The 26,319-nt window shown below is 41.7% G+C and overlaps 1 protein-coding gene across 2 annotated transcripts in view; it reads left to right on the forward strand.

Moving 5' to 3' along the window:
• LOC113007639 (SH3 domain-binding protein 4) overlaps positions 1-25,338 on the forward strand; it is a 48,337-nt gene extending 22,999 nt beyond the window's left edge. Inside the window, exons 2-5 of one of the 2 annotated variants that reach the window (XM_026144366.1) lie at positions 226-447; positions 1,222-3,578; positions 22,004-22,192; positions 22,608-25,338. In XM_026144366.1, coding sequence (XP_026000151.1) covers positions 324-447; positions 1,222-3,578; positions 22,004-22,192; positions 22,608-22,832 — 2,895 coding nt within the window. In that variant the 5' untranslated portion in view covers positions 226-323 and the 3' untranslated portion in view covers positions 22,833-25,338. Of the gene's footprint in view, positions 1-225; positions 448-1,221; positions 3,579-3,808; positions 7,262-22,003; positions 22,193-22,607 lie in introns of those variants that run through there. The other variant, XM_026144367.1, reaches the window with a different exon arrangement.
• Positions 25,339-26,319: the final 981 nt, after the last annotated feature.

Genomic DNA, 26,319 nt, shown 5'->3' on the forward strand with positions numbered 1-26,319 from the left:
TGAACTCCTGAAGGATGCATCAAAGAGTTTAGGAGACTTTAATCATCCAAATAATTTTGAACATCCACTATAGCTATACACACTGGTGTTTAGTTTGTCTTAAAGAAGACAGAAAACCAAAAACATTCAGATTAAAAGATTAAAAATCTTACTTTGAGAGGACGCATTGGTATATTCTAAATAATAATTAATAACTGCTGACTCAATATATTCTCTGTCTTACAGTGATCATGGGAGGCTGTTGACATCTGATCTCCCCGTTAGCTCAGAGGACGCTAGAGTAGCTCGAAAACACCGCCGGGTGTGCAGTCACTGGTCCAAACATGGCTGCCCATCGAATCAGAGCCACGACGAACAACAACGCTTCCCTGCCTCGCTGCAAATCAGAGGGAACGCTCATCGATCTCACCGAAGGAGTGTCAGAAGCCAGTCTCACCGATGTCAAAGGTCAGCAGGCCTGAAAAGCGTATTGAAATTAATGACACAAGAGTCATTTATTTCTTTTTTTCTGTTTTTCTCTCAGGTTTGAAGTACTTTACTTTAAATAAGCTGATTACAATTTTTCAGAGATAAACTTTGATAAATACTACTTTTAAGTGCTTTTTAGGGTAAATTTTTCAGTATTGTTAAAACTAGGAATAAAGTTTAAATAAACCCCAGACTCAGCAGTGAACTTCTTTAGATGCAGACTCTGTTTTGTAGTTGTGTTTATGGGGATTATAGGTACTATCTTTGATAATTGTAGAGCGCTCTGTAAAATCCTGTGTAAAGAACTCCACAAAGAACATTCTAACTCATTCCGCATTGAGCCATCATTCTGCCATACATATTGTTGTTAAGTGTAGGTAAGATACACAGGAACCAAACCCCCCCCCCCCCCCCCCAAAAAAAAAAAAACAACAACAACAAAAAAAACAAAATAGGGGCATGAAATAGTGAGAGAGCTTTCCTTCCATGTCTGCACATCTGGTAGTGACACTCCATAGCTGAATATAAATGGCCCAGGTTCTGCATATGTAGACAAAAAATATTTAGTTCTTGAAATAATTTGTAATAAATAAAAATTTGTTAAAGCCCTATTTCTAGAATTTTAGAAGTTAACCCTACTTCTCTATAGAAACACTGAAAAGTTGATGACTAGCACTTGCCTTATATACATAATGATGTATTTCACCACAAAAATATCACACTTTCATGTTTTATTTATTTATTTTTTTCCAGTGCCTTCTCCCAGTGCCTTACGACTGGACACAACTGCCTCCTTTGGCACTGCCAGGGAGGTTGTTGCCATTAAGGACTACTGCCCGTCTAGCTTCACCACCCTGAAGTTCTCTAAAGGAGATCGCCTCTATGTTCTGGACTCGTCAGGAGGAGAGTGGTGGTATGCCCACAATAACAAAGAGATGGGTTACATTCCTGCAGCATATGTGGAGCCCATTAACTACAGAGACTCGTCCTTCAGCGACAGTGGGATGATTGACACTGTGGGAGACTGCAATGAGGAGGCAGCCAAAGAAATGGACCTTCTAGGCGAGTGGGCAGGAGTGATTCTTAAACCAACCACCTTCCAAAATGGAAATCCTTTTGCAACTAACCATACCTCTACAAATCCCTTTCTAAACGGGGGTCCCCAGAGCTCACTTGATCAAAACAGTAATGAAAAATCAGTTGATCTTCTTCTGTTTGATACCGTCACTCCATCGTTGCCCAAGTCCACCAGCAGCACTGTTGACATTAATGGTTTTGGCAGCGGTGTTATCAGTTTGAACCCTGTAAGTCCTGTGGGGGTCGGTCAGGTTATGCGCAGAGACAACCCGTTTTTTAGAAGCAAACGTTCCTACAGTCTGTCGGAGTTATCCATCCTGCAGGCACAGTCCGATGCTCCTCAGGCCTCTGCTAGTTTCTTTGGAGGCCTTAAAGCACCAGCACCAGAGCAGTTTCAGAGCAGGGAGGATTTCCGGACTGCATGGCTTACACACCGCAAGTTGGCCAGGTCCTGCCATGATTTGGATTCCCTTGGCCAGAACCCAGGCTGGGGCCAAACGCAGCCGGTGGAGACTAACATCGTATGTCGACTAGACAGCTCAGGCGGAGCTGTCCAGCTTCCGGAAACCAGCATCAGCATCCATGTACCAGAGGGCCATGTCGCCCCTGGGGATACACAGCAGATCTCAATTAAAGCTCTGCTAGACCCGCCGCTAGAGCTCAACAGTGACCGCTGTACCACTGTCAGCCCTGTGGTGGAGATTAAACTCAGCAACATGGAAACCAAAACCACTGTTACCCTGGAGATGAAAGTGTCTGTTGTGGTAAAAATGGAGAGCAGGCAGACTACTGAAGTCTTGTGTGTACGAAGTGATTGTAAAGAGGGACCTTACACTCCTGTTCCTCAGGCATACATGTATGGAGACACAGTCCAGGTGTGCCTGGATAACCTTGAGCCATGTATGTACGTGTGTGTCGTGGCTCAGGCTCAATCCTTATCTCCAAATTCCACAGTTTGGGAGCATGTGGTTAAGAAGATAACTTTGGGAGTGTATGGTCCCAAACACATCCATCCATCCTTCAAAACAGTGGTGGCTATGTTCGGCCATGATTGTGCGCCAAAGACACTGTTGGTGAGTGAGGTTGGCAAGCAGGCCCAGTCTGCACCACCAGTTGCTCTCCAGCTCTGGGGCAAACACCAGTTTATCCTGTCCCGACCGCAGGACCTTCGTGTAGGAGTTTATTCCAACATGGCCAATTATGAGGTAAAGGCTAGTGAGCAGGCCAGGGTAGTTCGAGGATTCCAAGTTAAGCTAGGCAAAGTCAGCAGGCTTGTCTATGTCATTGCATCACGCGCAGACGATGTGTCGGATTTCACCCTAAGAATCCAGGTCAAAGATGACCAAGATTGTATACTGGCCCAGTTTTGTGTCCAGACACCAACACCGCCACCCAAAGCAGGCCCAAAGACATCAGCGCAACGGCGATTCCTGAAGAAGAAGGAAGTTGGTAAGATTGTCTTGTCTCCTCTTGCCATTGCCACTAAGTATCCTGTTTTTCAGGACAGGAGAATAAACAACCTGAAGTTTGGAAAGTTAATCAAAACTGTCATACGACAAACAAAAAATCAGTACTTGCTTGAATATAGGAAAGGAGATTTTGTAGCTCTGTTAAGTGAGGAGAAGATCAAGCTGAAGGGCCAGTTGTGGACAAAAGAATGGTACATTGGATATTATCAGGGCAGAATGGGACTTGTTCATTGTAAGAATGTGCTAGTGGTCGGCAAAGTTAAGCCAATTTACTTCACTGGGCCTGACCTCACAACCTCATTGTTACTTGAGCAGATACTGAAGCCCTGCAAGTTCCTCACATATATTTACGCCTCTGTAAGAACGATATTGATGGAGAACATTGGCAACTGGCGAGCATTCGCAGATGCACTTGGATATGTCAACCTACCCTTAACGCATTTTTGCCGCGCTGAGCTGGACAGCGAACCAGAGAGGGTTGCATCAGTGTTGGAGAGGCTGAAGGAAGACTGCAACAATGCCGAGAGCAAAGAGAGGAAGTCCTTCCAGAAAGAACTCCTGACAGTAAGTTACTACCTTGGCATCCTCCTCTGTAGCAGTGACATAGCGTTTTCTTTGAGCAACCGATTTGAAGAAATGAAAATTGTTCTTTTCTGTTTTAACTTTTCAGTTTCATTTCGATACATTATGGCCTTCATTGGTCCAATTAGAGGCATTATTTGTTCTTTATCCCCTTGGTTGGACACTTGTTTCTTAAAGCATAATTATCCCTCTGCTGTGTTATCTTCCCACAGCTGCCTTAGGATTTAGGCTGTGGTCCAGTCTACTGATTCTGCTGGGAGTGCAGTCAATAACTGCTGTGTAGGCATCGGGGTCTAATCAGGACCGAGGAGCTATGCAGAGCAGCAGAATACTTTGTCCCCATGAGTATGCTGATCCTACAAATCCAATAGATAGCATAGACTGCACTTGTAATTTTTTTACTTTATGTGCAAATAAATCAAATACCAGGAAAGAAAAAAAAGTGTTGAGAGCTTAATGAAACTGGCTCTTACTCTGGTATGTACACTAAGACATTTCAGGAATGGAAACAACGATACTGAATTAATTAATTCTGTGAGGCTAACGTGTGATTGATGATGAGAAGTAACCCAAACTCTATTTTTTGGTGAAAAATGCATGTTTTTCATTTGTGTCAGTTCCAATTACTATGATTTTGACCAGTGGTTGTGACAACTTGGGAAACAAATCCCGTATTCTTAGGTTATCATTAGGGGTTAGGGTTAGCGATACAGCTCAGCCAGTTAGAAAGAAACACAGGTGCTTGTCAGCTCATAACAAAAACCCTTTTCTTTACGTCTCTTTTTTCAGTTGGGCTTTAAGTAGAATATCAAATGTGGAACGCTTTAGCGAAGTTTAACATTTTTAGGGATTTTACTGGGGCTTTTCTTCTAAAGTGAACAGATGTGTCTGAAGCCTGGTCATTATGCTTATGTATTGTGTTTTTTTCTTTTCAGTGCATTCAGCCTTTTTTTTTTTCTCGGAGGGGGAAAGGCCAAAATGCTGAGCTGTGCTCACTGTAAATGTGCAAACCAGCTCTGTCTGGCACTCAGTTATACATCTTCTGTCATGGAAATGTGGATTTTCGCCTCAGCGCCTCAGGCTGTCTGGATATCGAGCCTCATCCTTACATGCCTAAACACACTGTTTGTGGAACTGTGCTCCGTAAAATTTGGCATTTTTCATTTTACGACTTACATTTTACATGTCTGTGTGCCCCTGAAATATTACTTTTTAGTGGGCTGTCTTCCCTTTTGACTTGAGGCACTGTTTCTACGCTTTGTTTCTGTATCAGTACATTATCCTCCTGAGAGTTTCTCGGAGGTCACAGACATCTTACAGCTGAAGTAATGCCGAGCAGAAACACTGTAATTTGCACAGGGTTGTAAACACTAGTTAGAAACATTTATAGACAGAGAAACTGCAGTATGGAAAAGAACATAATAAAAGGTGGTGACTGAAAATATGCCCTGCTTGGTAGTTTGAACATAGGCCTGTTTTTATGTTATTCCTGTCTGGATTACACATAAACTACTGGTTACTCTCAGGACAATCAAAGCACGCAATGATCACTCAGATTCAGTATCACGAACGGTTGTTTTACCAGCGTACATATTCTCGTTTGACCGATGTGCAAACACTGCTCCCCCCCCACCCCCGAAAGCAGAATCATTTGCATGATCAAATCTTCCCTCCTCTGGAAATTGAGCTATTTTCTGTGTCGGGGGGACATTCTCCAACGATTCGCCTGTGTGCCATTTGACGTGCCATTTTGAAATCTATTTTTAGACGAAAGAGAACCAAATCAAAAGCACTGTGGCTGCACCAAAGAGCAGTCTTTGTGTTAAAATGTATGATGCTTTTTTAGTGTGCTTTGATTATTAGTAGAGAAAAGGAACATTGTATGTATATATGCACACATCCAGTCCTGCAATACATCTTCCTTCGCAACGATTATGAGATTCAGTTTAAGCTGCACCTGTATTGCAGAGGCACAAAAGGTATTATGTTATGAGATGATTATGTTATGTGCTTATATTGTAACTTGGCCACTGATGTATGCTGTGTTCCAGAGTCTGTGCTTAAGGTGACATCTTTATAAGCCATGTTTTGGTCCACCAACCGTCCAGAACAAATTTTCTGTAGTTTAGAACAGAAACTGAGCAAATCTTCACACTGGAGAGGCAGAAACAAGACAACAATTTGAGACTTACTTCTGCCATGTGAGTAACTTGCAGATCTTTTATAAACCGTAACAGGAAGGCAGAACAGCAGGGAAGTCTGTCACTCAGACTAATTCCCCATACATCTGCATGATGTTTTATTCAGGAGTAAAATCAGTAGGGCTGTACTGCTGTGCTCATATTCATATAAATCCATCAATTCTTTTCTTACATTTTTTAATTTCCACAACATGTTGGAGTGTTTATTACACTTCAAACCAATTAGCTGGTTTCAATTTAAAATATTATTTCTAATATTACGACAACCGCGGGTATTTTCTGGCGCCACCATCAGGTCAGGGTGTTCTTACACTAACTAACTTAGTGTAGCTAAGTTTTTCGTTGTTGTTGTTTTTTTAACAGTAGTCAGAATACTAAACTAGGATTAAAGTGAATTTTTTTTGGTTTGCTGAGAGTGATTTTCAAAGAGCAATACAGTGCATTCTAGTGTTTTTTTCCACAAGGTTTGTTTATATCAACAGGCAGGGACAAGCTTGACTTCTCTGTCGATACCTTGGGAGTACAGCTGGAGATTTATTTCAGCTGTCTCTGTGTGACTAACTGGAGTCTGTGATTTTTTTCAGTCATTATGAAAAAAAAATCTGTGTTATAATGCTGTAAAAATGTCTCATCTAAACAAAATAAGCATTTTCTTTCTCATAATAACACAGCCATAGATGGTAGATGTTTTAAAGGAAGTAAAGGGGAGACATGCTGTGGACTACATGAACATTTAGCATCCTAAACAGTGTAATAAATGGGGAGTGATTTCAGATTTATGGACAGCTCAGTTGGCAACAGAAAAATAAAGTGGCATTATGTTAAAAAAAAGAAAGAAAAGCATTTACACCATTAATATACTTTCCCTTTACTTTGTCTACAAACCATTTATTTGTGGAGCAGTTTATACTCCACCAGTAGACGGTAAAAACACCATCATGAGGCAAACTCACAGGTTAAATCTCAACACACTTAAACTTGATGTTAATGGGGTGTGTTTATTATTATGCTCAATTTCACCCTTTTAGATGCTGCTTTGAGCTTTAGGGAAGTTTTAAATTCTAAAAAGTGCTAGACTGTTATTTCATTTAATACATCTTTTGTGGAATTGTTTCAGTGCGTAAATACAAATAGTGGTGTGAATATAGCTTCCATCGCACACGTAATAGTTTGGCCCTGCAGGACAGTCAGATGTGAGTTTTGTTGGTATGTAAAGAGAGTTTTGTTGTTGTTGTGGATAATGGAAATGATCCAAGTTATGTCTGTTGGATCTCAAACCTGCAGATGTTTCCTGCCTCATTGTTCCCAAACTAAACAGAAGATGCAGTTGTGGACTAGTAGGCGCCTGCAATCCATGCGACCCCATTGTCTTCCTTGACCCAGACCCTGCACATAGGACCAATTTGAACTTGTCTGAGGCAGGTGGATGATGTCTATGAACAGATTAATATTTTAACAGTAAAAATGAGCAACTATGAGAAATCACTCATCTTTGGAAAAGAGAGTTTATTACAGAGAAATGGCTCTTTCCAAAATAAAAGCTATACTATACGCTTCTTCTGGGCTATATTCTCAGCAGCATATTAAACATATCAGGTCCCCATGAGGAGAATCATGTGCTAACGGCTGTCTAAATGACTCGGGTAAAGTTTGTAGCATGCATGATTGTTGTTTTTGTCTGCTTCCACTTGTCTTTGCACTAGGATGATGTCGGCGTAAATGTGAAATCATATTCGTTGTGTTCCCACTAGTGCTGTCAGCATTAATCTGAAATGATGTTAACGCCACAACACGGCAAATCTCCGTTAACGAGCTACCGCGGATCGCCCCGTGCGTGGGGCTGGACGGCCAACACGTTAACGAGCTAACTGCGCTAACGCAGTAGTTCCCACCATGTAATTGAGCATTGCGTGGCACATCCGACATACTGTTTTACTTTTGTCCATGACGCGCTTACCTTCAGGGTCATACGTCACATGAAGACCAAAATAGTTCCAAAGGCCAGATCTGAATGCGGGTGGGGGAGGTTCAATTTGCCATGTTGCAATGAGCTTAGCTTCTGTCTTGCTAGCTTGCCCTGCGCTCAGTGGATCTGCGCTCGACAGTGCAGCCTAGGCGGAGTAGTCGAACGCAGATCCACTGAGCTCTCAACACAGACAGCAGTTGATAAAATAAATTCAAAATTTTGTATTGTTCGATACAAATGTGTACCGAACCGAAAGCACTGTATCGAGCGGTTCAATATCGATACGAGTATCTTTGCACCCCTAATATGTATATATATATATTTCTTTGGGGTGAAACCAAAAGGAAAGGCTAACCTAAGCACCCGGCATTTTACAAAAATCCTTGCACACCTTAAATGACTGACCCTCACAGTCTGAATTGGTGTCATTAGGAATGCTGGGAAGGTGAAAATCATGGTGGATCAATAAATTACCTATCTCTAAGCTGGTGAGCAATTTAGAAGGTGCTTTGAAGTGGAAAGATTTAGAAAATCTTAGACTTCAAGGATTACTGTATTCCCTTCAGAAGGACAGTAACAAAACCTATTCCAATGTAAGGGTTTGTTGGTAGGGAGGCTGGGCCATATCATACCGTTCATGGTAATACTGGTATAATGTTGAGCAATGATAAGAAAATGAAATATTGCGATAGAATATGGGTAAAACGTGCACGCGCAGTGCCTTTGTTTTCATGCGCAAATGGCGGAAAAAGCATGGCGGCGACGCAGAATGAGAAGGGCGAAAGCGGATCGTTGAATGAAAAAGATGAACCAGAATTGGTTTGTAAAAATGCTGCAACTTCAGTGGTGTGGAACTGGCTTAGCTTTCGTCCGTCAGATACAGAACAAAGCACTATTTTTGGTAGAGCATGCTAGCGGGCCGTGGTTATTACCGTGTTTTTTGGAAAATACGGCACACTTAAAATCAATATTTAGATTTTTCTGAAAATAGACAGTGCCCCTTATAATCCCGTGTGCCTTATGTATGAATTCTGGTTGTGTTTACTGACCTCGAAACTATTTTATGTGGTACACGGTGCTCGAAAGTCTATCGTAGGCAGGAACCTCGCGGAGTGATACAACATAATATTACCGTATTTTTAAGTTTTGTGGATATTATACGTGGTTATGCTGAGGATATGTCGGCTAATTTCCACTGGAAATGCCTTTTGGTTAAACTGTCAGCAAGGAATTTGCATTTGCACTGTTAAATTTTTTATATAACTTTAATGCACGTAAAAAACAGCTGCTTGTTTAAGTGAAAATGCAGTGATTTTTTTTTGCACTGATAAAATTGTGGAGTTGTAAAGCATTTTGTCTAGTGTCAATTACACTGAACAAAAATATAAACGCAACACTTTTGTTTTTGCTCCCATTCCCCATGGGATGGACGTAGAGACCTAAAATTCATTCCAGATACACAATATAACCATCCCTCCCAAACAGTGGTCACAAATCAGTCCAAATGTGTGGTAGTGGGCACATCTGCTATATTGAGATAATCCATCCCACCTCACAGGTGTGCCACATCAGGATGCTGATCTGACATCATGAGTAGTGCACAGGTGTACCTCAGACTGCCCACAACAAAAGGCCACCCTGGAATGTGCAGTTTTGTCTCACAGCAAAATGCCACAGATGTCACAAGCAATGAGGGAGCGTGCAATTGGCATGCTGACAGCAGGAATGTCAACCAGATCTGTCGCCCGTGCATTGAATGTTCATTTCTCAACCATAAGCCGTCTCCACAGGCGTTTCAGAGAATATGGCAGCACATCCAACCGGCCTCACAACCGCAGACCTCGTGTAACCACACCAGCCCAGAAACCGTCTCAGGGACGCTCAACTGCATGCCCGTCGTCCTCATCGGGGTCTTGACCTGACTCCAGCTCGTCGCCGTAACAGACTTGTGTGGGCAAATGCTCACATTTGATGGCGTCTGGCACGTTGGAGAGGTGTGCGCTTCACGGATGGATCATGGTTCACATTGTTCAGGGCAGATGGCAGCTGAGAATGTCCCAGTTCTTGCATGGCCAGCATACTCACCGGACATGTCACCCATTGAGCATGTTCGGGATGTGCTTGACCGGCGTATACGACAGCGTGTACCAGTTCCCACGAATATCCAACAACCTCGCACAGCCATTGAAGTGGAGTGGACCAACATTCCACAGGCCACAATTGACAATCTGATAGACTCCATGCGACGATGTGTTGCACTGCATGAGGCAAATGGTGGTCACACCAGATACTGACCGGTTCTGGGTCCCCAGACCCCCAATAGTACAAAAAAATGCACATTCCAGGGTGGCCTTTTGTTGTGGGCAGTCTGAGGTACACCTGTGCACTACTCATGATGTCAGATCAGCATCCTGATGTGGCACACCTGTGAGGTGGGATGGATTATCTCAATATAGCAGATGTGCCCACTACCACACATTTGGACTGATTTGTGACCACTGTTTGGGAGGGATGGTTATATTGTGTATCTGGAATGAATTTTAGGTCTCTACATCCATCCCATGGGGAATGGGAGCAAAAACAAAAGTGTTGCGTTTATATTTTTGTTGAGTGTATATTGTCAGTTATATCGTTATCGCAAATTTTCAAATGTATATCGTAATAAATATTTTTGGTCATATTGCCCTGCTCTAGTAGGGTCCAGAGGTTATAATTGATCTGATGGGGGTTGTAGGAAAGATTTATTTAAGGCATAGACCGAGCAGGCTGACACATAAGAATAAACCTCCCTTTCCAGAGCAGACCATCAGAATGTTTGTTTAATAAAGTTTCTGGTTCAACTCACTCGAGGCTGGCATGCAAATCTCACAGCATTGAGCCCATTGGATTACTTGAGAGTGTATGGAGGAGGGAACATAAAGACAGTTGGGAGGGCCTCCTCCTATGTCTGGATCATGTTGTCTGGTCTTGGTTGACTGTGGCTTCATGTCAGTCTCTCCATGTTAGTTCACCCATATTTATGGGAGGAGCATCGGGACATTCTTTGGGAATCTGTGTCTGGTATTACATCCCTGGATTTCAAGCAATAGGTAAAAGGAAATTTAGAACACCCACAAACAGTCCCTACACAGCATGACAAGGACTCGACCTCTTAGAGCTGGGGTGTCAAGCTCCAGTCCTCGAAGGCCAGCATCCTGCTTGTTTTTAAGATATCCCTGCCCTACCTGCTGCTGGTTACCTGGATCAGGTGTGCTTTGCCAATAAGAAGGAACCAATGTTTCCACTCCCTCTGGGGCTAGCTTAATGGCAACATCGTTGTTCTTTTCAGATGAAGATAGACAGGATGTAGCTTACCATCTGAGCCAATGTTCTGGGAGATTGATTGAGTAAGGGAGGCATCTACATCAATAATCTAAAAACCTGGGGGAATAGACAGGTTTGGAAGTCTGTATCGGCTTCTGGAGACCAGAGAAAGGAGAGAGTTGGTGTGGTGAGCATAGCTAGAGGAGCCAGAGTTCTGCTGTTGTTCTGCTGCAGGAAAGCAGGGTAACTAACTGATAAGCAGGCAGGTAGGTTGATAATCAAAGTCCAATTCCAGTTTAGCTTGGAAGTCAGTTGTGAATTCTTCTTGGGGGCCACATGGGTATGAAGCACACACTAAGAGTTTCCTAAAGATGAAAACAGCGGGTATGTATTTGTGAAAAAACCAAAGCATGAAAAGAAGAGTCTAATGTTACAGCTACTGAAGCTGAACTTGCTGGGGAAGGTGGATGGGAGAAACCTGCCTTTAAAAGCACAGAAGTGTGATAAAGAATGGGCATGAGGTGTGTGCATCCAGCTGCTTCACAATCTTATTAACTTCCATGCACCAGGGCGGCAACCTGCACACACACGAGAACACTCTCCAGAGCAAGAGAGCGTGACACTAAGGGTTTTGTGACAAAGATATGTCGGGGGGAAAGATTGAGATGTAGAATGAAAAATGTCTGACACAGTGTAAAATCACAGATTTCTAACTTTTCTGATTTTTTTTCATGAAATCTGCAATTAGGTCCAAGTATAATCAAGTTTCTGTTAAAGGTTCTATAAGTGAGAATTAGAAGCCTGATATAATGTAGCGGCAGCTAGTTTTTTCCTATGAAAATATATACAGGAGCAGAGAATGAAGTCACTCTCCCTCTGTGTGTGTGTGTTGTAATCTGAGATTTTTTTATTATATGTTTTGGTAGCTAATCTGTGTGTGCATGTCGGTGCATGTGAGACCCTCCCTGTGAAACTGTTATGGAAAAGCAAAGAGAGAAAATGATGTGACGTGGTTTCATTTTCAGCTCAGTGTTGATTCTGCTGGTGTTTTCCTGTGCTTCACCCACAGCAGCAGGAAAACCTCAGCAGACGATTTCATAGTGTCGGGCTGGACACCAAATTCATTCAGTGTCATTTGGTTGCATTCTGTTCACGAAGAAATTAGATTAAAAAGGAATTTCAGCAGCTTGAGAGTTTCAGTCTTGTCATAAACTGTAGTTGTTTCTATTAATTTTTCATGCTTTGTTTCAAATTGTACAAAGCTATTATCAAGCAGCACTTCTTAATGTTCAATAAAATGCTGTAGATGCCATGCAAGCATTCAGATTTAATGTTTTGGGAGATACTACTGCTGTGAGCCTAAGAAAAAGAGCAGAAAAGTTGAATTTTGACATATAACCTAAATCATTTTATTTTTTAAAGTTGCAATGCTACTTTTCTAGGGCGTTGCAAGGGATTCACATACTTCAGACACATTAAGGTTTCCTGATAACAGTACACTTATATCAAAGAGCGAGACATCTCCCTCAGGGGTTAGTAGAGACCCACCCATGTCAAAAAATTGAACAATATTTATTGATGTTATAAGAAAATTACATGATTTCAACACTATGTTGCCCTAAACCGAGTGCTGTGTGATTGAGAAATTCTGGACAAGTTTTAACAGGCTCTCTCGGTCCTGCACTCCCCCTGAAGTTTCTTTTTAACTCACTCCATTCCTCTCCCCTTATCTGCTCATGGCCTGTTGTAACCTCAACATGATGTTTGGGCACGTTCAGGTTTTTACACTAAACTGTAAACCTGCCTGCTAGATGCTTACTCACTCGCCAACATTGATTTGCCTTTGCAGTAATAGTGTGCATTTTAATGGAAAATAGCTAAAGCAGTAGAAATATTAGGAAAATCTCTCTGCAGCTAAATCATAAAAGTCTGAGGGAATAAACTTGTAAATGTTTAATGTTTTTCTGACAAGTCAGTGTCATAACCTTTCTGTCTTTCTCTTCCACACAGAGGTGGAAACTGATTAAATCCAATTTTTATGATAATTTGCCAGCATTTGTGTTAGAAATATAAATGACAATGACAAAACATGTATTATTACAACTATTAAAATTCTTTTGCAAATGCAGTCATTTTATGTTATGACAAGGATTGGATGGTTAAAGGGAAATGTATAGACACCTAAGTCTATTACTTAAACACATTAACCTTACGTCTGAAAGACCCCTGGCTTGATTCCGAGGGGTACAAACAAACCCAGCCTGACTGGGTCTCACATTGCTGTAGTCCTAGTCCTTCTCCCAAGCCTGAGTAAAATGTGAGGAAGAGCAAAAACATGTGGCAAATCAACATGTGGATACATCCACTGTGGTGGCCTCTTGGGAAATAGGGGATCAGCTGAAAGTACCTTCTGTTGATGGTCATTTGCAGTAGTAATGCAAGAGTAAATGTAACAGTGTTACATGCCGTTATCATCAGTGATCACTTTGAAGAAAGTAGTGGAGTGTGATGGACCTCCTGTGGTGCTCTTAAAATGGGTCTTTAAATGACTGAAAAGACCAACTCCACAGACTTTTTCAGTGTGGACACTGATGTGAGTGTGCTGTGGCTTTTCTGTGGCAGCTTGTTCATTTTCATTGAAAGAGTGAAAAAAAAAAATCTCCTTGCAACTTTGTGAGGTATTCCCAGTATGATGTGTAACATTTTTTGAGGTTTCTCCAGATATCCTCTGAGCATCATTTAAGTCTGATTAGGCTTTTGTGTTTCGATCTCTGTGGTTCCATCTCGATGGTGGCAGGTCAGTGCTGGCTTCCTCAGTAACACTGATGTTAGTTTTCTTTTCTTGTCAGTGGATATGCAGGACTTTCAAATGCATCTCTGATATTAGGATTCAGGGTTGCTCTGTGCCTGCTCAAAGTAATTGAGGTCTCTGGACCATATCAGTCTGGTCAAGATAAATGCCTCATAGATGAGTAGGGTACTTCCATACAAACTCAGGCAAATCTAAAAATGGAAAGAGTACAAAACTATTCAGAATCAGTTATAGTGAAGTGGCTTCAGTATATTTAACGAAGCCATGCAAAATGTTATTCTTAATACTGTAAAATTATAATGGCTGAAAAACATATTAAAGCTGTACAACCAAATAAGTTTTGAATTCAAGTAAAAAATTCAAGTATTGACAAAAATTCAAGTATCACAATATGGTAATATTATCGGTAATCTAGAGATTTTTTCAGGTCTTTTTTTTCTACATCCATTCACAGCAACATTGTCAAGAGATATATCATAGTTTCAATAACAAAAACATGACACTGGTTTCTATTACTGTTTGACATAGAGTAACAGAAACCAACGTCCGTACTGTGGTGTGAGAAATGATCAAAAAGTCGAAAATTTAAGTATTCTGATTCTGAATTTCATGGCTTATGAGAGCATGTGGGATAGGTGGTTGCTCAAAACAATTTATGGTATGCGAAAGGTCTTTGATGCCACACACATCTTCTAGCTTTCAATCCTTTCACACAGTACACAAAAATACTGAATTCCCACCACAATCAGTCCTTTATGATTTCATATGTTGGCCAGAGGGGCCGATGGCGCGATATGGCAGCCTCGCTTCTGTCAGTCTGCCCCAGGGCAGCTGTGGCTACAACCGTAGCTTGCCTCCACCAGTGTATGAATGTGAGAGTGAATGAATAGTGGTATTGTAAAGCGCTTTGGGTGCCTTGAAAAGCGCTATATAAATCCAATCCATTATTATTATTATTATGTCACTCATAATATTAATATTCTAAACATCCATCAGTCTCTATTGTTAACTAGTCCAGTGGGGATGAAGTCTGTCCCACCTGACTCTTGGTAAAAGGCCAAGTACAGCTTAGGTAAGTCCCCAAAAAGTCAAAGGACTAGATCAGGGGTCCCCAACTCCAGGCCTCGAGGGCCGGTGTCCTGCAGGTTTTAGATCTCACCCTGGGTCTACACACCTGAATCAAATGATTAGTTCATTAGTAGGCCTCTGGAGAACTGCAAGACATGTTGAGGAGGTAACGTAGCCATTTGAATCAGCTGTGTTGGATCACAGACACATCTAATAACTGCAGGACACCTGCCCTCAAGGCCTGGAGTTGGGGACCCCTGGACTAGATGAACCGTCTGCTGTGCAAGTAATCACTGATCAACCTGATCTCTGAAACTCTATGTAAAGCAACAAGGACTTTTGTAAAATAATTAAATTATGATGCATGTCAGTTTGAATGATTACTTTGCTTGCCCCCTGATTTCCAGACTTTGGAAGACCATGAGGGTTACGGTCACTTAGAGGTCATAGGATTAATCGTTTAAGCTCTAATTCTGACCCAACAACAGGAAAATCAAAAGAAAAGTTTCCATTGTTTCAACATAAAGCATCAAATACAAAGAGAATTTTGTATTGGCTCACTAAGTTTAGTATGTAATAAACACATTTCCTTCTGTCACCCTTAAAAAAAGACTGTGAGCTTTGCTCTTTCAGCTGAATGTCTTCTGTTCAGCACCAAAGAAACCCCACGTCCTGTTCTTCCTTTCAGTCAGATGCCGGTGTAGAAATTCCACAAGATCTTGAGGCGTGGGACCACATGGGGGGCGGGGGACCTCTGTTGTATCTCAGAGCTAAAAGGGGATTTTCATTTCAAAGCTCTCACTCAGTTCTGCAGCTGAACATCTGACCCCACTGAATTACTTGCAGTGAGATCAGTGGAGCAAATCGAGCTTGGGAATAATAATAACATCCTATTTCTGGAGGAAGGCTCTGAAAAATGGCGAGGCCCATTATATGCAATTTGCGCTCTGCTATGCCATTTTTGTACACAGATCAATCTAGGGTTTTTTTCCCCCATCCCTGGCCTCCTTCCTCTTTTTTTTCCTCCCTCCACTTCCTCTTCCTCCCCCTCCTTCAGTGGTTGGGTGTGGTGAGTTGCTGCTTCTGGAATAACTGTCTGAACAACAGCTCGCTTACTCTCAGGAGATTCTGCCTTTTTGGGGGGAGTTACTTAAGAATTAGGAGAGTTCAGATGCAGGGTAAAAACCAGCAGCTGGGCTCTCCAATCTCTCCAATGTTTTAGTTTTTGAGGCTGATACCACTGCTCGCAAAGTGGTAAAGAGATGAGAAAGAACAGACAAGAAAGAAAGAAGTGTGCCAAAGATAGAGCACAGAGGCTGCAAATGGGTGAGGTGGAGGAAGTCAGATGGAAAATGAAGATGGGATAGAAAAATAATAAAGAGGAGATTGAAGTGGAGAGATTGACTGTCAGTTTTCTAGGTGAGGGGAAAAGAACTGCAACAGGACAATGGAAGAAACAAATCATTTATCAAAATTGTCATTGCTTTAGTTTGGTTGTTTTCTACAGGTCTAAAGGCACCCTCTCTCTCTCTCTGTGTTTGTGTGTGTGTTTTGGTGTGTAACAACAGACACCGAAACCACCCGCTTCGTTCGTTTCCACACCGCCGTTATCTCTGAAAATATGTCTGGAGGAATTTTCTTCTCATTTTGACAAGCAGATGATTTATGCAGCAGGGAGAGCTGCAGGGCTTCAGAGCACTGATTGCTGAGCTAGTGAAACAAACTCGGTGGCATTTAACAAACACACACACAAACATTCAGAGAGTCCTATAACACATAAAGCAGCTGACATTTTGGAAAAACGCAGCACAGTAGTTGATTCCTCTATAGAGGCAGAGTATTATCCCACTACATAGAAGCTTTTTAAATGGCAATAACGACAGTGTGCCCAGCTCGGCCTTCTGCAGTGCAATTATTAGTTTAGAATCAGACTCGGTGACTCGTGAGGGAGCCACGCTCTGTGATAAATACTTTACAACACGCCATCAAAAATTTACAGCAAGGAGAAGATTTCCAACCACCAAGACGCTCCAAAAAGAGACCAAAGTGCGGATCCACAGAACATCTTCTTTAAACTCAAACAGTGAAATAGACCTCATTACTGCAGGGAAAAAACATTCATAGAACCTGTACTGTGTCTGGAGCTGCTCCAGCATTACAGATCACATGTAAGATAGGGTTTGTAGCATGTTTACTTAAAATGCTGGTTTTTGGCTTACCAACATAAAACTTTGAAGCAGCAACATTCAAGTTTTACTTAAAATAACACTTAAAGTTTAAAATGTAAAGCAGAAAATCCTCACAGACTGAAGGATTACTGACCACTCAGTCCATTATAGGCATGATAATGCCTGTAATGGACCGGGTGGTCATTATAAGGACCATTGCTACAGCCGACAGTTATTACACCACTGTGCTACTACTCTAGAAAAGTGTGATAAGGTCTATCAGGTGGCCAGTAACCTGTCTAGTGTTAGATTAAGGGTTTTATTGTAATGCTGGAGCAGCTCCAGACACAGTTTTATTGGGTTTTATTGTTTTAGCAACATGCTAAATAGGCACATTTTCAGAAACTAGAAGATGTTGCATTTTGAATTAAGTTTCGGACTTTTAAAAAGGGGTGGTTGTTAAAGAAACCCTACCTCCAACCCTAACACATACTGGGTCGCCAATGGTAGGGAAGGTAGCACCAGCAGGTAGGCTGCTTCAGTCATTCACATTCAGTTCAGATGCCCCTGTGGAACAGCAAGTGATTAGCTCACTCAGCATTGCTTTGTAGCTGATATGTGGTTGCTAGGGGACAATCCAGACATACAGTAAGCAGCCTAGGTAACCCCCTAATCTATATACCAACCTTTCATATGTCAATCAGCAGTATCCTTTACTCTTGTTGGTAGTTGCTTCAATTACTTGACTTCAAGCTATGAAAACATTAATTCTGGAGCCGCCCACTTTGCGCTGACAGCAGTTATTTCATTCCCTGAAGTTGCGAAAGCCTCTTTTCCATTAGTACCTACTCGACTCGGATCGACTGGTTTTCCATTACAACCCAGGAGTACCTTGTTTGCATGCTTGTCTGTGCGTCCCGCGACACAATAAATGTGCAAGATGAACGCTACAACAAAGGTGGATATCGAAGCGAATATATACCTGCTGCTCAGTCTGTTGCTTTTCGTCAGACTCAGGGACCACAGCGTTGTTTTTTGTAGCCATTTCCCTTGTCGAGTTTCAAAATTGGTTTTCGTCAACGAGACGCTCTCATGACTCATCGAGTGACACTACTGACCAGCAGAGATGGGCAGTAACGCGTTACTTGTAACGTGTTACTGTAATCTGATTACTTTTTTCAAGTAACGAGTAAAGTAAGGGATTACTATTGCAAAAACTGTAATTAGATTACCGTTACTTTCCCGTAGGAACGCTGCGTTACTGCGTTACTAAAACCGTGATTTTTTTGCGAGAATGTCTCATGACAGTGACGTAAGCGAGTGCGCCGTTAGTGACAACAGCTGTGTGCAGATCAACAATGGATCACATATCGATTGTGGGAGAGAGTATGAGCGTGCAGCGTTTAAAGCGTGGAAGTACTGACCTTACTTTGAGTTTGATTCCATAAAAAGTGCGCAACGACGTAATGGGAAACTCACAGAGAAACTCGCGGATTCTTCAACTGACCGCGGCACACCTGCACCAGGGTAAACCTCCGCCTACCGCAGTCCTGCTTTACAGGTGAAAATAGAGCAACAGGACCGCTGAGTCTTTGACTTTATTTATTTCCTGCTGTGTTTTACGTGCATCTATTTGAAAGAGTGAGTGTAAACACAAAATTTTTTTTATTTTATGTGCTGGAATGTGCAGAAAATAGGTTTAAATGTTAAACTAATTTATTCAAGTCAGAGAATGTTGCATATAATTAAATTTTTGCTTGATGCATAAAGTTAAAAGATTAAAACTGATAAAACAAGTTAAAAAAAGAGACTTTTCCATTTGATTACATTTTGTATGATTGATTATGTAGAAAAAGTAGAATTGGGCTGAAAGATCTATCGCTTTATCACCTATTCAGGTTGTAAATCGTGTTTTTAAAAAGTAACTAAGTAACTAAGTAATTAATTACTTTTGAAAATAAGTAATCAGTAAAGTAACGGGATTACTTTTTGGGGGAAGTAATCAGTAATTAGTTACTGATTACTTTTTCAAGTAATTTGACCAACACTGCTGACCAGCCAATCAGTGCCATGCAGTCTGATGACGTCAGAATTTAGTACCTATTTGGATTGCTTGGAACCCTAGCTGAGCAGGTACTAAAAACGACCTCGTCCCAGGTACTGTGACCTAATGGAAAACCCTGAAAACCGTGGCGAGTTGATCTGAGTAGGTTCTAATTGAAAAGGGGCTTAAATGTCGCTGACTTGTATGGTGTGTGGTCACCACGTCACTGCATCAAGTCATCCTGTGTGAGCGCCCCTTTAACCCTTTCTCCACAAGTAAAGTCATTTTCTTATTAGCCATTGCTGTGTAGCTTATATTTGGTAATAAAGTGACTGTTGGTGACCCTGTTGTACTGGTAGTTGCTTCAAGCTTGCAACCTCAAAGCTGAGATTCGTCTAACTTGTGAGCCTTCATTGGAATTCCTCGGTCCCTGGTCACCGCATGGCTGTGTGCTCTGCGGCAGGACACAGGGTGGTGTGTTAGCTCATTGTTCTTGGTTTTTGTGCTGTTGCATTTTTATCTTTTTAGTGACCACTCACTTCTTTTTATATTTATTGTGTCATGTGTTTATTTTCTGTTCTTGTGTGCTTTCATAAAGTTCCTTGTCCAGAGTGGGAATGCTTATTCTCTTTTATTGGAAATACGTTAAAAAGTTAAACATTAAAATACCAGTATACAGCAAAATAATAACATCTCAGTTAAACTCGCCTTGTTAATAAAATTAAAAACTCTGAACCTACGAAATACAATAAATATGTGTTTATTTTCCTAATGTTTGCTGGACTTTGTCAGTCCAACAGTTTCTGCCTCAGTAAACAAATTCTAATATTGTTAGAGACTTAAAGTTGTGTTGAGACAGGAAGTGTTCTCCTTTATTTTGGCAGGAATTTCCTGTTGTTATCTAGCAAGGAAACAGGTGCTTGTATTGCTAAAATCCTCTTCCCCTTAACATTCACAAAGATATCCAGAAAAATACCAAACAAACATTGCGTGATTCTGTCTGTCACTCAAAGTCCAAATCAAACTTTAGCTGCAGATTTTGTCCAGAAGTGTCTGATCGACTCAGTTTGCTTCTCTGTCTTTGATGTAATGTGGCGACAGATCAGCAGAACAGCAGAACAGCAAAACGCCGTCTGATTGGCCCCCAGCTGCCGCTATCTCATCCTCTGGTCTTCTCTCAGAGCGAGAGAGGCTGCTGGAGCATGACATCTGCATTCCTTACCCCCCCCCCCAGTCTCCCCCCCCCCCCCCAATATCCTGTCGTTCCACACATTCCTGCACATCCAGCTGAGGTCCAAAGTGGAGCTTTAAACTCACCTACGCTCTGTTGAGCCTGCAAGTCAAAGGCTGCATCCGAGTGTGTGCTGACACTTCTGTCTTTGTGAGGACACTCAGAATAGAAAGTTTTCGTTCCTCATTTGGTGATATAGTCTGAAACAGTTTCCATGCATTTCTATCAAAAAGAGATCAGTGTTGTTGGCACAAACCTGGAACCAGCACGGCAACATCAAACTGTTGGGCCTAAAGTTAATATCAGTGCTGTTGGGCCCTCTAGCTTCTGTAAAGGGCAGGATTCAGACTTAGTTCTTAACTTGCACTGCTTGAAGATTAGCACTCCAGGTGTAAACCCCCCCCCCCCCATGTGGCGACCACATGCCACACTGCTGAGAGCGGCCCGGGTTCGAGTCCAACCCGTGGCCTTCTACCACATGTCTTCCCCTGCTTTCCTGACCCTTCTTCACTGTATCTATCAAAATAAAGCTGAAAAAACACTTTGCAACTCATTTTATGAAAATTTCTTCATAAATGGATATAAGCCTCTAGAATACACTGTCTTCACAAGTGTACTCATAAAGTCAGCACACATTAGTGGAAATGCACTTATTTGCATGAGATTCATTTGGATTTGCAAATCTGCTCTGACGTGCTGCAGGTCCTCTCCGCCGTAGGAACACAGCGAGTCTCCGCAGTCTTTCGTTTTCCCACAATCACCAGTCATCTGGGCAGAATTGACAGAGACAGAGAGGTTGCAGGGGCTGATGGGAGGGGCCGGGCTCCTGTCCAAACCAGTTAAATTCAAACAAACAGGAGTCACTTTAGCATCATGCATTTTTCTTTCCTAGTTTGTATTCTCTCTGTCCTCAGTTGTCCTATTTTTGGTTAGAAGAAAGTCAGATAATTACTGTTCATTTAGACCCAACTACATCATGAACGTGGTAAAAGACCAGAGACATTTTTGACCAGACTGGGGAATTTTGTAAGAAAATGTTGGGACACTTTGGACATCAGACATTGTTGTGTACTGGATCTCATATTGGATCCTGTGTGTATCAGTTTTGAGCTGCTGCATTCCTCATGTCATAAATATGCTACTGAAGCAACACAGGGTTCTTACTTCTACATCCAACACGAAGTTCGTAAAAATTGCACAAAGCTGAGATTTGCAGTGGTTTAGAGAGGCCAGCTGTGGAAAAAACTGAAACCTCTAGATGTGCATTTATTTATTAATTGTATCTTTGTAAAGGGTGACTTCTGTCTGGCGTCTGGTCACTTTGCACCTTAAACAGACTTTTTGTGAACACACTGTATGTATGTTCATGTTGTGTGTATTATTGTAGGGTCTACCTTACAATATAAAGCGCCTTAAGGCAACTGTTGTTGTGATTTGGCACTATATAAATAAAATTGAATTGAATTGAAATGAAATGAAATGAAATTAAACACTGATTCCAAACCAGAATTCTTCAGAATCAGGAATTGATTCTGAATCGACCTCCATCACTCAAAGGTGAATAATTTATTTAGAACCCACATCTGAAATCTTCTCCCTCTCCTTTCTCTGCAGGCCCTGTTGAAGATGGACTGTCAGGGCCTTGTAGCCCGACTGGCGATGGACTTTGTCCTGCTCACCACTGCCGTGGAGGTAGCCGGCCGCTGGAGGGAGATGGCCGAGAGGCTCGTCAAGATTTCGCGCCAACAAATGGATGCTTACGAGGCACCACACCGTGACAAGAACGGGGTGGTGGACAGCGAGGTATGCGTGTCCTAACATCCCAAAAAAAGATTTCACACAACAACAACTTCAGTTGCAACTGGCAAAAACAACAAATCCATTCTGTACAAGCCTGATCAGCTTTATTATGTTTTAGGACTGAACATTCAGTTATTTGCTTGTCTGTTTGAATCTGTAACATTAAGACATTCATGTTTCTCAGAGGATGAAATCAGCTGACCTAAGCAGCTGAAAGTGTAGGTGATTCCTGACCTGATTATTGTGTTTTAAAGGAACAGTGACACATCTTGAGAAATACAAATGTTTCACTTTTCCCTTCTGTCAAAATCACAAGTGGGCCGAGTGCATCTGTATCATTCTGTCAGCCGGTGACAGTTTTCCGACATGTCAGTGTCACAGGAGATCATGACACGTTTGTTTCTCTTCTTGTCTGCAGGCCATGTGGAAGCCGGCATACGACTTCCTGGTCACGTGGGCAGCTCAGATTGGCGATAGCTACAGGGATGTGATCCAAGAGCTTCACATGGGCCTGGACAAGATGAAGAACCCCATCACCAAACGCTGGAAGCACCTGACCGGCACGCTCATCCTGGTCAACTGCTTGGATGTCCTGCGGAGCTCCGCCTTCAGCCCCTCTGCTCAGGATGACTATGCCATCTGAACCCAAGCATTGCCCCACACCAGCACACCTTGCTCTTCAGGAGCAATTTTTTTTTTTTGAAATTGCAACGTTTGAAATGCTGCATATCAGCTGTTTGCTCACTCTGAATGCCACTACTGCTGTCGTTCCTGCAGCGTTGCCTTCAGCTCTTCGTGCCCAGGGCAACATCACCAGACAGGCCCCACGTCCCCAGCAAACAATACAGTGCTCTATGGAGCTTGCAGTATTCACAGAGACTCTTTTAATAGCTTCAGTCTTGCACAGTTATGTATTTTTGTAGTCTTATTATGGCACAGCAGTTTTTTAAGCAACCATTTGGTTAAGATCTGTGGATTGAATGCCAAGACAGACATTTTTATTAAGAAAAGACATTTTTAGATATTGTATCCTCGTATCCTCATGTGTCAGATCTGTTCTATTTATTTATACATTAAGAAGAAGAAGCATCACCTTTGGTCTGTCTTCAGCTTCTCCCTCACTGCAGTCCTTCAAATTTCAGTGATCCAAATATTTTGGTGTCCTCTATTTTCGAAGATCTGAGACTGAAGATTCTACACTCAGTTTTACACTGAAACGCGCAGTGTTTTTGTAGAACATGAATCAATGGATTTATTAGATTTAAACTGATAATTTAGTTTCAGCAAAATTTAAAACCCTTGTGTCAGTTTTAAATCATCTTTTGAGTTTTGGCCTCCTAAAAAATGTTATATTGTTTTCTGATTAAATTTATTGTAACAAACTTGACCTTCTAAACATCAATTGATAAATCACCCTCGACCTGAGCCATACTCACTTTGTTCTAGTTCACTCAACTTGTCCCAACCTTTCCAAAACTCAGAATGTCAGACATGGACATCCACAGTCCATGTTTGACTTAGAATGCACTCCCGTTAGGCAATTTGAGCATGCTTAACCCGCCACAGTCCAGTTTGTGTGAGGAGTGTGAATGCATCGTGCCGGCCTGTGGGAGAGAAAGGTCTCTCAAAGAGTCCTGAATTAAAATCTGTGCAAAAATTGTGCAGCAGACAAGATGGTAGTAGAAGTCAAACTGTGGCGGGCTGTTTAAAACATTATTTTCGGACAGAATCAGACAGAATCATTTTTTAAATCAAGTGGGTAGTGTAGTGTTTATTCCCTGCAGATCATTGAAATCTAAGTTAATTTAGATAATCCACTCAAATCTTATGGATCACCACAGCAGGTCTTTTGCCTCTATCTCACCCAAATAAGTGCCTGGAGGCATTTCAAATGAATTGTTAAGTTATGAGACTCTCTTTTAAAGGAACTTTGACAGGATGCATGTGACTTGCATCTGAAAATCTCTGTTTCAGAGTGGACCTCATTTAATTTCAAGTAGCATTTCGTGAGTTCATACATGGCCTTTCTGCAGCCCCTCAGTTCCTCCTCTGTCTGAAACAAGCTACTTTTGCTCTCTGTTCACCTCTTTAAGCCAACTTTCCTCTGATTGGCTGCCCCTCATAAAGAAAGCATGAACAGCAGATAGGTGGAGCTTCTATCCTCATAGCCTGAGATGTGAGCATATGACATTAAAAAAGCACCAAAAGTAAAAATAAAATGTCTGAAAGAGTATTTAGAGTAGCATGACGCCTGAGCTTTTGACACACAGGGATTCCTTCTACATATGCTGACCTCATTATCTGAAACCTTGGCCGTGTTCATTGTTAGTAACGACCACTTTCAAAGAAAAAAAAAAGGGAATAGTATAATTGGTTCACCTTAAATAACTGCTAGGTTTGTGAGAGCAAACTTTGTAACTTTGCTCCAGAATGACTCAAAACAGAATAAATTTAATGAGCTGCATTGCATTGTGCTTTGGGAGAGTGCTTTTGTTCTACTAAACGGTAGTATCATGATGAAGTGTGTGGTTCTGCAAGTGGGGTTTAGATGCTAATTTTATTTCAGGATAAAGTAAAGTTGAGGAGAAGAGCACTGGCGAAATTATGGGGAGAAAAGTGAAGCATGTTTAGCCCTAAAAGCACAAAGTAGAGAGATGGAAGGGGGACAGTGGAGATGGGGCATGATTCACTGTGTCCTGCGTAATGCGGACCTTAAACTGACTGGCTGAAATATGGGTCACAGTAAACTAAACAATCAAGAACACTGACTGAGTGTTAGGATTGGTCCATCAAGGATTTATGTCTTGATTAACGATTACCTTGAGCCTGTACCTCCATATAGTAACCAAACTCGCACCTCTTAGTTCTGAACTCTCTCATCTTTGTTATGCAAAATCTGTTTTTTTTTTCTTTCTGTGCTTTTTATAAAGCTTGCCAAAAATAAGTAGAGCTCCACACAAATAACCATGTACAATGTTGAGACCACTGTTGTAATGACACTGTCTATCAAAGCTTCTCTAGCTTTCGTCCCAGTGCTGCATACTGTATAATGTGCTAGTGACACAGCCAGTGTTGAGTTGAAAACCTTTTTTGTGACTGCATACTTTTACGGAAGAGACTCTAAATAAAATGTAAATATTTGTACACGACATTCGTGAGAATTGACTTGCTGCTGGCTGCGCAAACAACCCCCTCACCCCCACCACCATCACCAACAAACGGCACCACAGTCAGGAAACTCCTTATCTGAAGCATGGGAGACAGGCCGTCATGTTTCAGGTGTTATCAGTGCTCTGTTTGTGGAAAAAAAAACAATGGCTGAGAAAGTGTGCAGTTGAAGGTGGTGGGGATGCAGGAGAGATTCTGGGTAGTTTCTGGCTATACATTGCAAGACCAAGAGAAACTAGAAGGGAGGCTCAGGTAGCATGAAAAAGGGTCGATGATATGTACCAGTCCCTGTTCTCATTGTTGAACTGCTCTCATTATACTGTCCATTTTCTTAAAGATGGAGGCTGGAGGTTCTTGATCACGTGCATAGAGCAAATCACCAGTGTAGATGACCAGGAAGGCTTTTATAGTTTCCACAACTGCAAATTTACTGGGGTCCACTTGGGTCAGTATGAAATGAATTTTGTCATCAGTTGATGAGTGAGTTTTAGCAGCCATCTGTGAAAAGACCATAGTCTGCAGTGACATGCCCGTCTTGGTAATCAAGTGTAGTCCCCACCAAATAAAAGACTATCTGGACTGAGGATTTTAACTAGAGACTTTAAAGGAGAGGCATATAGAACTCAAAAATTCCTCAACATAAATGTACTGGAGAATACTGGAATTTTGGAACGGACGGCACAGACTTTATAAGTATAACTTCCTGGAAAGTTACTTTGGTGGTAAAGGTAAAGTTTTTTGATTTTTCTGCCTTTTGCTGTTTTACGTCTCTTTGACATCTGAAACTTAAGCTCATTTTGATAAACTGCTCAGTCTTCCAAGAATGGTAAGATTCTTGTCTTGAAGAAAACTGACAGGCCTGACAGCATGTGTGCAAAAAGTTGGGAGAAGATGGCTAATGCTAAAATGGTGCATGGCAAAGCTAAGTTCTCAGTCAGTCAGGCCTAGATCTTTGTGTTACC

The sequence above is a fragment of the Astatotilapia calliptera genome, chromosome 16 (assembly GCF_900246225.1).
Source record: "Astatotilapia calliptera chromosome 16, fAstCal1.2, whole genome shotgun sequence".
Classification (NCBI taxonomy): domain Eukaryota; kingdom Metazoa; phylum Chordata; class Actinopteri; order Cichliformes; family Cichlidae; genus Astatotilapia; species Astatotilapia calliptera.